Below are 16,020 nucleotides of genomic sequence, written 5' to 3' on the forward strand. Positions count from 1 at the left end.
ATCAAGAAAGATAAGTTTGACATGACGCTTGTTAATTTCAAATTTTTAAAACATACTGGGAAAAATGACCCATTTGTGTTTGCATCACAAGCTAAAAATGTGTTTTATATATATGATGAGAGAAACAAGGATTGGCTTGTTGTTCTCAATGCAAAAGTTAGGGATATCTATGATATGGGTGATGAGGAATCTAATGAAATTGAAGAAATTCATGGGCAACTAATGGGCGATACAAGTGAAGCTACTCAAAATGTTAATGATTTGGTTAGGCTTGAAGTTGAAGATGATAATGATTTTTTTGAAGTTGTTGATGTTGATAATATGGATGATGATGAAGATAATGAAGATGATGAGGAAGACGAATGAAGTGTGTTCTAATTGTGCATGATTTTATACATTATGTTTTTCTTATACTTTTAGATTTGTCTATGTTTTTCTTATACTTTTAGATTTGTCTATGTTTTTTGACTTTTGTCCAAGTTACTCATTTATAATTTTGTGTTAGAGAAGCAATGGCTCGAAGAAGAAAGTTAAATATTCGACATCGAGCAAGTGATAATGAAGGAATTCAGTCTACTTCTAATAATACAAACTCAACCAATGTAGAAGGAAGTAATGTTGCAGAAACGCGTTCTAGTCCTTGTCATGCAGAAGGTGTCATACGTGAGTCTGTAGAATCTCACTCAATTCCCTCTGATATAGAAGTTGAAGAAGAACAAATTGAAAAAGGTATTAATTATATATTCTTTGTTTTGAAGTTTTATTTATATTATTTTTATTATGACTTATATGCACACATAATGTTATTGTCCTTTTGTTTTGTTTGTAGAAGTAGAGCCTAAACGGGCTAGAGGTCCTACAAAAATGTTAGATGTATGGGAAATGGAACATGGTGATTTAATAATCGTTAATTTGGACAAATATGGTCGACCCATTGGTGAGGAAGGGACAACTCTAACTCGTTTCATTGGTAGCGTAGCTAGAAGGTATCAATATGCTCCTATCAACTACAAGTCATGGAAAGTTATGCCAAATGATTACAAAGAAGAAATGTTGAAATTAATAGAGGTATTATGATTATTCATTTAACTAATATAACATTTTTTTAAGAAGTCAATTGAGATGTACAATTAACATGTTTTTTAGTTTTTGTGCTCTAACATGTTTGATGTACAATGATGATGTTAGGAATATTTGATGGATTAACAATTTATAATTATACTTATAGTTTAAGAATATAGATGTTTAGCACACTCAAACTACATCATAATATGTTGATAACTGTAAGAATACATTTAACTAATATAACATGTTTCTTTAACATCTCTTATCATGTAGAGTAAATTTGAGTTTGTTCGTCCAATAAATGACTTAACAAGAGAAATGTTAAAATCTGAACTGAATGAGAAATGGAGGCAATAGAAGGGTGATCTAAAGTCAATGGCATATGACCCTACTAAAACAGAAGAAGAAGTTTCATCTCTTGTACCAGATGATAGAGTTGACCCTAATCAATATCGTGGTTTGGTTCATCATTGATTTTCTGATGAAGGACAAGTAAGTCTAATATTTTATATCAATTGTAGAAAATAAGTAAAATTAATAGGCAAAATCGTGCTAAGTTTGAAGATGTTCATTGTATGGGTTCAAAAAGTCTCCCAAAGTTTATTGATGAGAAGGTTTATTTCTATTTCTATTTTTATGGCTTTAATTTAAATTAAAAATGAAATGCATTTAACTTATTTATTTGGTTGTAGATAAAAAAGGGCAAAGGAGTGTTGCCTGGACGTAAAGAGATTTACATTGATACCCGCACTCGTAAAGATGGAACAATTGTCAATGAAAAGGCTGCAAGATTGATTGTAAGTTTTGATAATAATTAAACGGTACCAATATATAAAATGTGTATAAATTAAGTTTGACAAAATGCTGAATTTTATTTTCAAATGTATGATGATTGTATTGGATTTTTACTTGACCTTTTAGGAGATTTTGGACTTGTTAGCCTATATGCAGTGTTGAAGTTTTTTAATTGGATCTTATTGTAGTACCACATGCTTTGAATGTCAATTTCAATTCGGTATTTTCAATCATTAATAATTTTTATTTTATTTTTTAGGAAGAACTAAAAAAACATAGTAATGAGGCTGGAACTTCTCAATCAACCCAAGACACACAAGGTTCTATCTATGTCTTGGAAGGATGATATATTTTATCAAGTACAAGGACCTGATAAAAACGGACGTATGCGATGTATGGGCAAGATTCCTCATTCTAAAAAATCGAAGGTTTGTGCATCTGAAAATGAAGAGTTGCGCGAAAGAGTTAAGAATATGGAAAACTTGTTAGCAAATGTGCTGACTTTAATTCAAAATCGATTTTCTGGAGAAGATGTTAATGATATAATACAAGCTGCAAAACAGAAATATCATAAGTTATCAATCTTATCCAACTAACTTCATAAGTTCCATAATCGTATTTTTCATAGGTAATATTTTCTATTTTTTGTGATAGGTTCCTGATGCTACTAGTGCTCAAAACCATTTGAATTCACTTAGTCCAAACAACAACGAAAATAATGAAAATGGTAATTAGATAGTGTTAGTTAATTTTAATTAAAATCATTAACATTTTCTCTATTTTATTAGTAATATTTTTATGTGGAATCGTGTATTTATTCATTTGTTATTTTATTGATTATAGGTGAAGATTAAAAGCTAATTTGTTGTTGAAGATGTAATATTGGCAATTTAGTGGACTCAATTTCTTAATATTTTTTGAGATTGTTATGTATGACACAAGATGTCTATTTTAAATGTTAGTAAGACTTTTTCCACTACTAAGTAAAAATTCACTACAGTGCGCTACTATGATCATTGTTTAACTATTGTTTTATCGTTGTAAGACTTTTTGTTAATTTTTAATATATACGATGAACACCTTTTATTTTATTTTGAGTCTTAGATATATATATTTCATTGTATATTTATATTTCGTTAATTTTATAAAATAAATTTTAAATTATTATATAATTTTTGTTGATAACAAAAAATTAATATTTTTAATAAATAAATTACTCTTAAAACCTATACCAATAGAAAAAAGTTGTCACTTAAATGTATAGCAATAGAATCAAAACCGTAGGTATAATTTTTATAAATTATGGCTAAAGTATATACCAACAATGAAATATCCGTAGTTAAAATCAAATCCTTACTGCAACGGAAAAAATTCTGTCACTATACCTTATAGCCACGGCGAAAATCCATAGGTATTGGGCAATTATATACCACGAAAAAAAATCCCGTCGGTATAGGTAATTTTGGATATCCCTACGATTTTTATACGTTTACCTACAAATTTTCACTGTCACTAAACGTAAAATTTCTTGTAGTGAAACAAAGTATATGAGTATAATTATAAATTATTATGTTATTCCTCATTCAAGTTTATATAAAAAAAATTAAAAAAACTACCGATCACGACTGACAAGTGCAGGTAAAAATGGCACTTGCTTATGGTGGATAACTCTTTTGCATGCTCAGGCTAAACGCCACCTTCTAGACGACATAAATTGTTTTAAAGTGTGCTTTCAAATTAATGGCACAAAAATTTGTTTGATTTGGACGTAAAAATCCAAACTCATTTAAGGTTGGAGAAAGTTTTTTCTTATTATTTTGTGTAAAGGAGGGAGAAAGTTTTTTCCTAAACCCACACATACTTTCTAAATCTTGGAGGGAGAAAATCGAATACATACTAAAAAGGAAAGTCTGACATTGAGTGGATAAAATTGAATAATCGATGTGCAACACAATTTTCTTTTTCTTGACACATGGACAAACCAAACTTCTCTCTCTAGAGCACCATCATTGTCCAATAAAGGTGGGGTGATTCTTTTTCCATCCGCTATATATACTTAGCAAGGATACATTCCAAAAAAAGTACATTTTTTTTCTTCATATGAATCTGTATTATTTAGCTTGGCTATTGTGTTTTAAAAATATAGGAGGTTAAAAATAGCTCTCTAAGAGTGAGAGAAAAAACAACCATTTGTAACCATCTCAATTCCCACGAACATAAAATCTAAGGATTCCTCTCTTCCAAGACGGATCCACTTGTGACATTTTTTTCAATTTTCGTGATCATATGGCAACCTGCATGAGTTAGAAGTTAAACGTTTTTTTTTTTTTTACAATCATGATTAAAAAAATAAAAAACATATTAGCGATACACATAAAAATTGCAGAAAATAAAGAAAAATAATCAAATCAAAATCTTATTCAAAACAATAAAATTATGCTATTTCATTGGTCAGTGGTTGAGAATATTGTGAGATCCACAATCTTTAATGTTATTTATCTTTGAAAAAAAAATTTGTTGGTTTTCCCTCATAGAGACTATAGGTGGATTATGACATTACAAATTCAACCACGTATTAACAAGTCATTTGTAACACTTAGATAAGTACCTTACTTAAAATATAGTACGAAAAAATGGATCATATGTCATTGTGAACACCACATCTAGATACGGAAAAAAAAAAAAACGTCACACTATAAAGATAAACAAATCAACGTCACACTCAAACAACGAAACCGTAGCTAAAACGTAAAGTAAAAAAAACTCTTAATTTAAATTAATGGTAGGATTGTAGGAACCAAAATGTAAAAAAAAAATCTTATAGAAGAAACTTATTTTTTAAACGGACCAAATTGATAAATTAAATATATTTGAAAATTATTTTATTTTAATTTCAAATAGTTCAACTTTGCTACTATTATTTAATCTAACACAAAAACTTAACAATGCTAAAAATATTCATAATTATAATTTATAAACCTATTAACTTAAGCCAAATTACTCTTAATTTAAAGGTTTTTACAAAAATTGAGAATATGCAAAGCTTGTAATACATTTCAGTAAAAAAAGCTTATAATATATTTGTACAAAGTTGTCAAAGGTCTATATTGGACTATAATGCATAAACAGAAGGGAAGCTGAATTACCGGAACTTAGTATTTGAGTGTAAAATGGAATAATTTATAGTATTTAAAAGTGTGATTTTAATAGTTTTTAATTATTTGTTTAAGTAACAAATATTGATATTATTAATTTAAAAGTTTTTGAATTTCAAACGTCGCAATTGTGGAAATTAATTAATATATTTTAAGATAAAAAAAAAATAATTTCGGAAATATTTTTAATATTTATGAGCAAAATATGAAGGTTCAATGAGCAATAAAAAGAATAGATAACTCTCTGGCTGCTGGGCGTATTACCAAGTCGGGGTCTAACTTTGTACAGGTCGTACAGGCCAACAAACAAAAACAACCCAATTTTTTTTTAGAACAAATAATTACAAATTGAGATACGATTTTCTACAAAAAAGTATAGGTTTTTATGTTTTTTTTTTAATTTGCAAAAAAACATAATTGAAATTATATATTATTATTGATTTTAACTATAAACACAAGAAAAAACAATTATAAGTGTGTATAAGTTACATACTGAAACCGTCAAAAATGAAAAAGTTACATATATTGATATAAAAAGCATGTTCGAGCAGATAAACTCCAAGGCAAAAATATAATTACATAAGTTTGTTATATAATTTAAGATTAAAAAAAAAGTTTGTTATATAATTCTAAAACGTGATTATTTTTTAATCTTGTTTATAGTTAGTATCTCTTATTAAAAAGACAAAAAAAAAAAAACCTGTCAAACTTTTTTATTTTAGTTTCACTTTTAAAAGTCAAAACCCAATATTCTATTTCGGTACAAGCTAAAATATGAGCAACTTATTTTTTTCACCCTTATATACCCTTCAGCAGTATATTCTCTGGGGAAAAAAACTTTTGCCATCCAAAAATATATACTTTAGAGTTTAGAATGCACGTGTAATTTTTTAGAAATAAAAGAAAATAAAAGTATCTCTCAAATATGTACCCAAAAACAATATCTATCAAATATAAATCAATTGGAAATTAAAAAAAAATTATATTTTACAGTAGTTTTTGTTCATTTATTTTAAAGTTATTAGCAACTCATCCATTTAGTTTAAATTGTGTTATTATAGTCTCTATATTTATTAAATGAATACAATTTAGTCCAAATATTAACTGTGTTAAATAATTTTAATGGAATCTTAGCAAAAAGGGACTTTTTTTTTCCTGATCCACGAAGAAATGACTTTGTTTTGATTTAGGGGTACTATTGAACATTATATTTGATTTTCAACACGTTGATGCAATGAATGCAACAGTTCATTTACTAATTAAATTTATTTTAAAAAATAATTATTATTTAAATAAATGGTTAAATAAATTTTTAGTCACTATAAAATTTTAAAATTTTATTTTTAGTTTCTATAAATATTTTTAGCATTTTTTAATTTATATAAAATTATTTATGCAGGCATTTTTAGTCCCTCTTAAAATGTCGACCTATATTTTTAAACGAGTTTTTTATAAACATGTATACACTATTTTAAAAAGTTATTCCACAAAAAATGAATTCAAAATTCGATTTTTTTGTTCATATTTTTGTTACTTTTATCTTGAATTTAAGACATTAAAAAAAATTATATTTAATTATTGTTAACTTAAAAATAATTTATTTTTCGTAGAAAAATTTCTTATAATGTTTTAAATATTTTTGCAAAAAATCATTTAAAAAGTTAAAAACAATCAAACATATTTCTTTTTCGGCCGAAACTGAAACTTAAACTGCTTACAGAAAATATTTGTAAGACTAAAATAATAATAATTTTATAAAAATTAAATACAAAATTTTAATATTTTTTAAAAACTAAAATATACGAACGTAGGTTTACATTGTCAAAAGTTGAGTTATGCCTCCGTGACAGCAAGAACATCGGCAATAACAAAACAATTGTTGTACAATATAAGGAAATCCATACGTATTATAAAAATAAAATAAGGAAATCCATACAATTCACAAATTAAAAAACCACAAGCTTGTGAAACCTAACCTCACCCTAAAAAAACCTAATAACACCCGTTTTCTTACGTTTAATTATAGTTTTTATTCCTCTATTTTTATTAATTTAGTAAATTAATTTTCTTTTTTTAAAAGTTATCAGTTTTAATAATTTCTTTAAAATTTTAACTAAAAAATAGTTGTTTGAATATTTTTAATGACGTGACATACAATTTCATGTTAATTATTTATATGCTATTAAGTAAATTATAAAAATAAATATTTCTATAAATTGAAATTAAAGTTTTTAGAGGATCTTATTGTAATGTATGGATATTAGTAATTCAACATTATCGTATCATATATCACATCGTCTTTTAGTTAAAAAGTATAAAGAGGGGATCCAAATTATTGAATTTTCAAATAGATAACTAATTTTAAGAATTGTCGTAAATAAAGAAATCAAAACTATGATTAAATATTTCTTTTATTTAATATAAATTTCAATACAAATACAAATATGAAAATGTTAAGATACGTGACCGGTGGTATGTCATTGTCTACCTTTCTTTGGTTGGTACGTTCAATAATCTAGCCTTTTCATAAAGTTTGTAAAGAAACAAAGGAATAAAGATAACCACAATTTAAAGTAAAGTAGTGATAGGTGTACACCTTATATATAGAACACCTATTTGACATCTTCACTATTGCTAGTGGTTAGCTGATGGCAGAGTTCTGGTGGCCCACAATGGTCGGCAGTAGAGTTTCAATAGTCTATGATGGTCGATGACGAAGCTCCAACAAGTCACTTTGGTCAGTGATAGAGTTCTGGCAATCTCACGATGGTCGCAGAGGAATTTTGACAACTCTATGGAGGTCGACAACCTCCCACTCTGACGCCTAAGTCAGCAGAGGTTGGGGGAGGAAGAGGTAGAATGAATAATGAATACCTGATTTCAGGTATAGAGACCTTTTATAGAAGGCCATCGTGAAAACGGTAATTCTATTGCGAGGGATCTTACACGAAATTTGGGGAACCATTTGATCGTTATCCACCGATCATGATTAACACAACGCGAATCTTGAAGTAACAATGTCGATTTACATGGAAATGAGGTTTTAATCGTAAATGTTCCTATTTAAAAATTCCTGAAAAACTTAAAGATTTAACTCAAGATTGATCTTGGTTAAGAAAACATAAAACGGAAAACGTTCTTGGTTTTTAGCAGAAAAGGGAGAACATTCTTGGTTAACTTGATAAAACAAAAATTCAGTTTATGTTTTAATTCAAGTAATTAATCAGACTTAATAAATAAGGAGATAAGAGAAAGAGTACCACCCAAGGATGTATCCTGGTTCACCCAACTTGGGCTACGTCCAGTCCTCACAACTGTGAGTTTTTCCACTAAGTGTTTAAAACAAAGAACCTTCTTGGTTTTACATCACCTAATTCAGACTAGCCTTGATATGTTACAAGCTCTATTTCTTTCTACCCAGAAAGAGATTTAATCAGTTCACCTATCACCCTTGATAGGATTTCAAACAATCTATTCAAACTATACTAAACTCTTATAGTTTGAGTTTTACAATAATGATAAGATTATTTCAAAAGAATCTAAGATGTCTCAACTCTTGTTTGAGACTCGATTCTTTATAAAGAGTTCAGTACAATAATAACAAAGTAATATGTATAATCAGAACATAATCTTTCTTGAGAAAATGAGAATTTCAAGTGTGTGAATGTGAATGAGCATTGGCCTTTCTTTTATAGGCGTTTTGGAGCTTTTATAGATAGGTTGACAGATAACGAGCATACCTATCCTGAAATAGATCAGATAGTTCTTCAGTCTGATTTAGGTTCAGAGCTGAATACCATTTGCTTCCAAAGATATAACGACCTTCTGTTGGAAGTTTTAAAATGGAGGCTAGGATATCAGGTGTCAGCCGTATCTCTATCCCTTTAATGGTAGAAACAATGAGAGATTTGTCAGAGAAGGTTCTGGCATTATAATAGAAAGCCCGTACAACATCTGGATAAAAATGCTTAGACGTTTGTAAAAAGGAAGTCCAACCCATAGCATCAGTATGATGTTGGACATCATTTCCATCTATAATGAGTTTGTCAAAAACAAAGACTCTTCCTATTCCCATAGGGCATTGAGCCCATTTGTCTTTGAAGAGCTTGGTGACGTTGGAAGGAATAAGAGGGAGAGTGTTGAGTTTTGATTTTTTTGGAAGGAGGTGATGGTTGTGGAGATGATTCTAAGGTTGAGGAGGAGGAACATTCTAGAGTGGGAGAACATTTGGTTTTTGGTGCAGGAGAAGGTATATGAACTGGGGAATGTTCTCAAAGTGGAGAACGTTCTTGATGTTGGGAAGGAGAGGGTTGACGAGTTGGAGAACGTTCTTGATGAGGAGAACGTTCTAGATTTTGGGAAGGAGATGGTAAACGAATTGGAGAACATTCTTGACATGGAGAAAATTTTGGAGTTAGGGTTGGGGAACATTCTAGAATATGAAGGCCAACAGCTCAATTGGTAGTGGGTCTGTGTGGAGACGGTACTTATCCCCTAAGTACCGGACTCGAATCCCACGAAAGTCAAAAACTCGTCAGATTTTCAATGGGGGGAAAGAGGGGGCGAGAAGGCCGTGAGGTAGCATCGCCCATAACGGTAGGTGTTACATGGTGGAGGAGAGGGTGAACGTCTTATGGAGTTTGATGATGGAGAAGATGGGGATAGTGAGTAGGGATAAACATTTTTGCGTGCTGTAACACCCCGTTTTTCAAAGCGAAGGTATATTTTTTTTTTTTTCAAAAGGAATTAAAATAAAACAGAGAATTAAATCAGGAAATGCCTTTGGATAAATAACTGAGTCATTATAATTTACAAGCAGCGGAAAAGTTTCCCCAATTATAAATCCAAAACATTTACACAACCATAAATGGTACATGGAACCCATACACATAAGAAGTCGAACTGACAATATTAGTATAAATACAGTTTTCCAAACTAAAAATACTCCAATCCTAAAAGAAGGACACCTAGTCCCTATACATCATCCTAATCTGATCATCCTACCAAAAAGCTATACACCCTGAGTATCTCCACGCGCCCCGTGAGATCCTCCTAACGTAACTGCAGTCACGCGTTCCCATCTCCATTCCCGTCCGTAGGGTACGAACCGGTAGGACCGTCCTGACTCTCATCTAAGGGCAAAGCCCAGATTTCCACAATAATTGTAAAGGGTCACCAACCAAAAAAAATAACAGTTAACACATAGCAATTAAGATTTTAAATGCTCAAAATAACCTTTCAACTAAGCATGCACCTTAAAAGGGTTTCCATATGCCAAACATGCATAAACAAGGTTGAGAAATGAAGTTTTTAACAAAACAACATTGTTGTATTCGAATACAGCATCTCTGTATTCGAATACAAGGCTGTTTCAGCATTCAGCAAAAAAAACAGCATGTCTGTATTCGAATACAACAGTCTGTATTCGACTACACAGCAAGTCAGTAGCAAAATGTATTCGAATACAGCAGTCTGTATTCGACTACACAGTAAGTCAGTGGCAAAAACAGCATGTCTGTATTCGAATACAACAGTCTGTATTCGACTACACAGCAAGTCAGTAGCAAAATGTATTCGAATACAGCAGTCTGTATTCGACTACACAGTAAGTCAGTGGCAAAAACAGCATGTCTGTATTCGAATACAACAGTCTGTATTCGACTACACAGCAAGTCAGTAGCAAAATGTATTCGAATACAGCAGTCTGTATTCGACTACACAGTAAGTCAGTGGCAAAAACAGCATGTCTGTATTCGAATACAACAGTCTGTATTCGACTACACAGCAAGTCAGTAGCAAAATGTATTCGAATACAGCAGTCTGTATTCGACTACACAGTAAGTCAGTGGCAAAAACAGCATGTCTGTATTCGAATACAACAGTCTGTATTCGACTACACAGCAAGTCAGTAGCAAAATGTATTCGAATACAGCAGTCTGTATTCGACTACACAGTAAGTCAGTGGCAAAAACAGCATGTCTGTATTCGAATACAACAGTCTGTATTCGACTACACAGCAAGTCAGTAGCAAAATGTATTCGAATACAGCAGTCTGTATTCGACTACACAGTAAGTCAGTGGCAAAAACAGCATGTCTGTATTCGAATACAACAGTCTGTATTCGACTACACAGCAAGTCAGTAGCAAAATGTATTCGAATACAGCAGTCTGTATTCGACTACACAGTAAGTCAGTGGCAAAAACAGCATGTCTGTATTCGAATACAACAGTCTGTATTCGACTACACAGCAAGTCAGTAGCAAAATGTATTCGAATACAGCAGTCTGTATTCGACTACACAGTAAGTCAGTGGCAAAAACAGCATGTCTGTATTCGAATACAACAGTCTGTATTCGACTACACAGCAAGTCAGTAGCAAAATGTATTCGAATACAGCAGTCTGTATTCGACTACACAGTAAGTCAGTGGCAAAAACAGCATGTCTGTATTCGAATACAACAGTCTGTATTCGACTACACAGCAAGTCAGTAGCAAAATGTATTCGAATACAGCAGTCTGTATTCGACTACACAGTAAGTCAGTGGCAAAAACAGCATGTCTGTATTCGAATACAACAGTCTGTATTCGACTACACAGCAAGTCAGTAGCAAAATGTATTCGAATACAGCAGTCTGTATTCGACTACACAGTAAGTCAGTGGCAAAAACAGCATGTCTGTATTCGAATACAACAGTCTGTATTCGACTACACAGCAAGTCAGTAGCAAAATGTATTCGAATACAGCAGTCTGTATTCGACTACACAGTAAGTCAGTGGCAAAAACAGCATGTCTGTATTCGAATACAACAGTCTGTATTCGACTACACAGCAAGTCAGTAGCAAAATGTATTCGAATACAGCAGTCTGTATTCGACTACACAGTAAGTCAGTGGCAAAAACAGCATGTCTGTATTCGAATACAACAGTCTGTATTCGACTACACAGCAAGTCAGTAGCAAAATGTATTCGAATACAGCAGTCTGTATTCGACTACACAGTAAGTCAGTGGCAAAAACAGCATGTCTGTATTCGAATACAACAGTCTGTATTCGACTACACAGCAAGTCAGTAGCAAAATGTATTCGAATACAGCAGTCTGTATTCGACTACACAGTAAGTCAGTGGCAAAAACAGCATGTCTGTATTCGAATACAACAGTCTGTATTCGACTACACAGCAAGTCAGTAGCAAAATGTATTCGAATACAGCAGTCTGTATTCGACTACACAGTAAGTCAGTGGCAAAAACAGCATGTCTGTATTCGAATACAACAGTCTGTATTCGACTACACAGCAAGTCAGTAGCAAAATGTATTCGAATACAGCAGTCTGTATTCGACTACACAGTAAGTCAGTGGCAAAAACAGCATGTCTGTATTCGAATACAACAGTCTGTATTCGACTACACAGCCTTTCCCTTCTATCTCTTCGAGAAATGAGGTTTGGATCTAGGAGAAACGGAGGGGTTTGTGTTTGGATCTCAAAACCGTTTTTCTTCGTTTTCGAATCAAAGAGGAAGAGTGGAGTTACGAAAACCTTGGTCTAACTCTCACCCAACCTTGGGTCACTAGCTTTGAAGAAAAGGAAGCAACGAAAACGAAAAATGGAGAAGGATGAATTTTCTTGGTTCCTTGCGTGAGTTTTCAGAGGAAGAAGATGGAATTGAAGATTTTCCTTCCTTTCTATTTCTTTCCTTTGTTTTTCCTTTCTTCCTTTTTCCTTCCTTCCTTTATATACTATTTTCTTTTCCTTTTCCTTCCTTCTAGTTTTCCTTTCTTTTTCCCTCCAAGCAAACATATATAACTATAATAAATATAACTCAACAAATATCTCAAAATCTAGATATTTATTAAATTACCGTTTCACCCGAAACGCCTTAAATTAACCGTAAAGTATTTTCCGCAGTTAAATTCAATTTATTTATCGACGAGAAATTCTAATTGGCATTGAAATATCTTTTTGATTATAAAACTCCAAAATATTATTAACTTTGGCTTAAAAGCCTCCGAGCCAAAATCCAAAATATACCAAAAATACATAAAAGGGTACTTTAAAATTATGGGTCTTACACGTGCTGAGATTTTAGTTCGCATCATTGTTGTGTTCTGAGCAGGATTGTTTGAGAGAGAGAAGTTTGAGGGAAAAAATGAAATGGTTTAGTTGTTAAACAAATTTTTTATTTTGAAGAAAAAAAAAGCAATGATTATTTGAACTTTGGGAAGGAGAAGAAGGTTTTTGGGAGCGGGAATGTCTTAGTGTGTTAGTGTTCTTTTGCAAACAAGGAGACACATGCATTAAATGCCAAGATTTTCCTTTTCTATTCAAGAGAGAAAGTGGTGATGCAGAGGAGAATGTTGGTTGAAAAACGGAGATTGATGTCTGCAAAATGGAGATTGATTATCGTTCTCAATTTTCTGCAGAAGCATAATTTAACTAGAATTCTCTGGATTTTTCATGATTTTCAGTTTTTCTTTGATCAAGTTGATTTTCAGTGTCAACCAGAATTCTATGTAAAAATGTCAGCAAGTTGATTTTGAGTGTCAACAAAGATTAATTCGATATCTTTCTTGTTGACATGATCACGAATAAAATGATACTTTATTTCAATGTGTTTTAATCTAGAAAGTTGTATTGTATTTTTAGATAAATTGAGTGCACTAGTATTATCACAGTAAATTGGAATGTTTGAGTAACTTACAGAGAAGTCTTCAAGTTGATTTTTAATCCAAAGAACTTGTGAGCAACAATTTGCTGTTGAGACATATTCAACTTTAGTGGTTGATAAGGCTATTGTGTTTTATTTTCTGCAAGACCAACTTATCAATGTTTCACCTAAAAACCGACATGCTCCACTAGTGCTCTTTCTTTCAATTTTATCTCCAGCGTCACAATAAGCTATAAGATCAAAATGCGAAAATTTTCTATACCAAAGACCAAGATTAGTGGTTCCAACAAGATATCTAAAAATTCGTTTTACGGTTGTTAAATGAGTTACCTTTGGTGCTGATTTAAATCTAGCACATAATCCTACTACAAATACTATATTAGGTCTACTTGCAGTTAAATAAAGCAAAGAACCAATCATTCCTCTATATTCCTTTTCAGAAACAGTTTTCCATTTTCATCTTTTTCTAAAAAAGAGGATGGATGCATGAGAGTAGTCATGATTTTTTATTCATTCATTTTGTATTTGATCAACAGATCTTTAATGTATTTTTCTTAACAAATAAAAATACCATTTTCATATTGTTTAATTTGTAATCCAAGAAAATAAATTAATTCTCCCATCATGATCATTTCAAATTCACTTTGCATGAGTTTTGAAAATCCTTCACACATTTTTTCATTACTGAATCCAAAAATGATATCATCAACATATACTTGAACATTAAGTAAATCATTTTTCTCAGTTTTCTTAAATAATGTGGTGTCAATTTTTCCTCTTGAAAATCCATTTTTAATTAAAAATGAATTTAACCTTTCATATCAAGCTCTTGGTGCTTGTTTCAGTCTATATAGAGCTTCGGTAAGTTTGAAAACATGATTTGGTTTAGATTGATCCTCAAATCCAGGAGGTTGTTTTCATAAAATTTTCATTTAAAAAACCATTTAAAAATATACTTTAACATCCATTTGAAACAACTTAATAAGCTTATGAATGCATATGCAAGAAGTATACGAATAGCTTCTAACCTTGCAACTGGAGCAAAAGTTTCATCGTAATCTATACCTTCTTGTTGATTATAGCCTTGAGCAACTAATCTTACTTTGTTTCTTATAACCTTACCTTCTTCATCTAATTTATTTATGAAAACTCATTGATCATAACATTTGGGCACATGTTTTTAGCTTGGTATTTTAAAAACTCTTTATAGCTTAGAATATTTTTTAGCTTGTTTCTAAACTTTGGATCGAAATTGAATTATAATTTTATTATTTGCATTTTGACCCTTGTTTGCTCTGTAGGTCATAACTGAAGCTATAGATATCGGATTGACGCATACAAGCAGACGTTGGAAAGCTAAAAATCATAGCTACAACTTTTGTTATAGAATAAAAGTCCAATGCCGAACTTTACTAGGCCTAAATTTCATATTTCGTAATCTGGATTTTTGTAATAGTTTTAAATTGCGGGTCACTTGTTTTTAAACCATAAACCCTAAAGCCCAAAATCGAGTATTATATATTGGGAGTTTTCTTTCTTTTCCAGGGGATGAAATTTTAGGATTCAGTTTGATACAAGAAATAAACACTTTTTATTTTAATTTCATGGAAGGCTAATGATTAAAATAAACACCTTGAAATTCAGGTTACACTGTCAATTTCGCTTCATGATTCTATCTATGTTTATTTGATTATATTGATATTTTGATTGCTTAAATTGAATTTCAGTAGGATCGATTAAATTCATTTGACATAATTTGGTTTTGGTTTCTAATTTAATTGAATTATAATTATGCGACGTTTGATCGTTAATTATAATATTTTGGTGATTGTGATACTTAATCCAGTCAAAGAAACTGAATTCACATAGGATTGATTACGCTTGTTTAATCAATTCTATAGTCAAATAAGAATAGAATCACAAATTAGAAATTAAACTCATTGGTAGAATATGTGATAGGTCTGAAAGTCGAATCATTGGATTAATCGTTTTGCTCATCTGTTAAAACAAAAATCTAAAAAACCCATTTCTAATTTCAACTTTCAATGTGGTTAATATTATGTAAGTCATGAGCTTCCCTGATCATGTTTTTGATTTAATTCCCAAACATACAGTACATATGAAATATTTGATTGATCTAATGATTTGAATTGAGAAACATTTCAGGCAAACAAGCAGACACCATACACTTGGAACAAAAGCAAGGAATCAACCAAAGTTGGAGGATATGCTTGAGAAAGATGCAATTATATGTTGTGTAATTAGGTGTCATAGTAATTAGTTTATTAGACTAATCACTATGGTCTCATGCTTAAGTCTTTGCCAATGAATATAAATCAAT

At 31.0% G+C, this 16,020-nt stretch overlaps 1 protein-coding gene across 4 annotated transcripts; it reads left to right on the plus strand.

Moving 5' to 3' along the window:
• The first annotated feature begins 181 nt into the window (after positions 1-181).
• On the plus strand, positions 182-2,818 carry LOC113786581 (uncharacterized). Of its 4 annotated transcripts, XM_027334465.2 has the most exons (7): positions 206-367; positions 506-729; positions 830-1,068; positions 1,587-1,679; positions 1,758-1,862; positions 2,515-2,587; positions 2,704-2,818. In XM_027334465.2, the coding sequence occupies exons 1-7, from the start codon at positions 363-365 to the stop codon at positions 2,712-2,714; spliced, it is 750 nt and encodes a 249-aa protein (XP_027190266.1). In that variant the 5' UTR covers positions 206-362; the 3' UTR covers positions 2,715-2,818. The 4 variants fall into 4 exon arrangements, with proteins under 4 accessions (XP_073224499.1, XP_073224497.1, XP_073224498.1 ...); XM_073368398.1 differs by lacking the exons at positions 2,515-2,587; positions 2,704-2,818 and adding an exon at positions 2,120-2,371 and having other exon boundaries at positions 182-367; positions 506-663; XM_073368396.1 differs by lacking the exons at positions 2,515-2,587; positions 2,704-2,818 and adding an exon at positions 2,120-2,367 and having other exon boundaries at positions 193-367.
• Positions 2,819-16,020: the final 13,202 nt, after the last annotated feature.

The sequence above is a fragment of the Cicer arietinum genome, chromosome 5 (assembly GCF_000331145.2).
Source record: "Cicer arietinum cultivar CDC Frontier isolate Library 1 chromosome 5, Cicar.CDCFrontier_v2.0, whole genome shotgun sequence".
NCBI lineage: Eukaryota > Viridiplantae > Streptophyta > Magnoliopsida > Fabales > Fabaceae > Cicer > Cicer arietinum.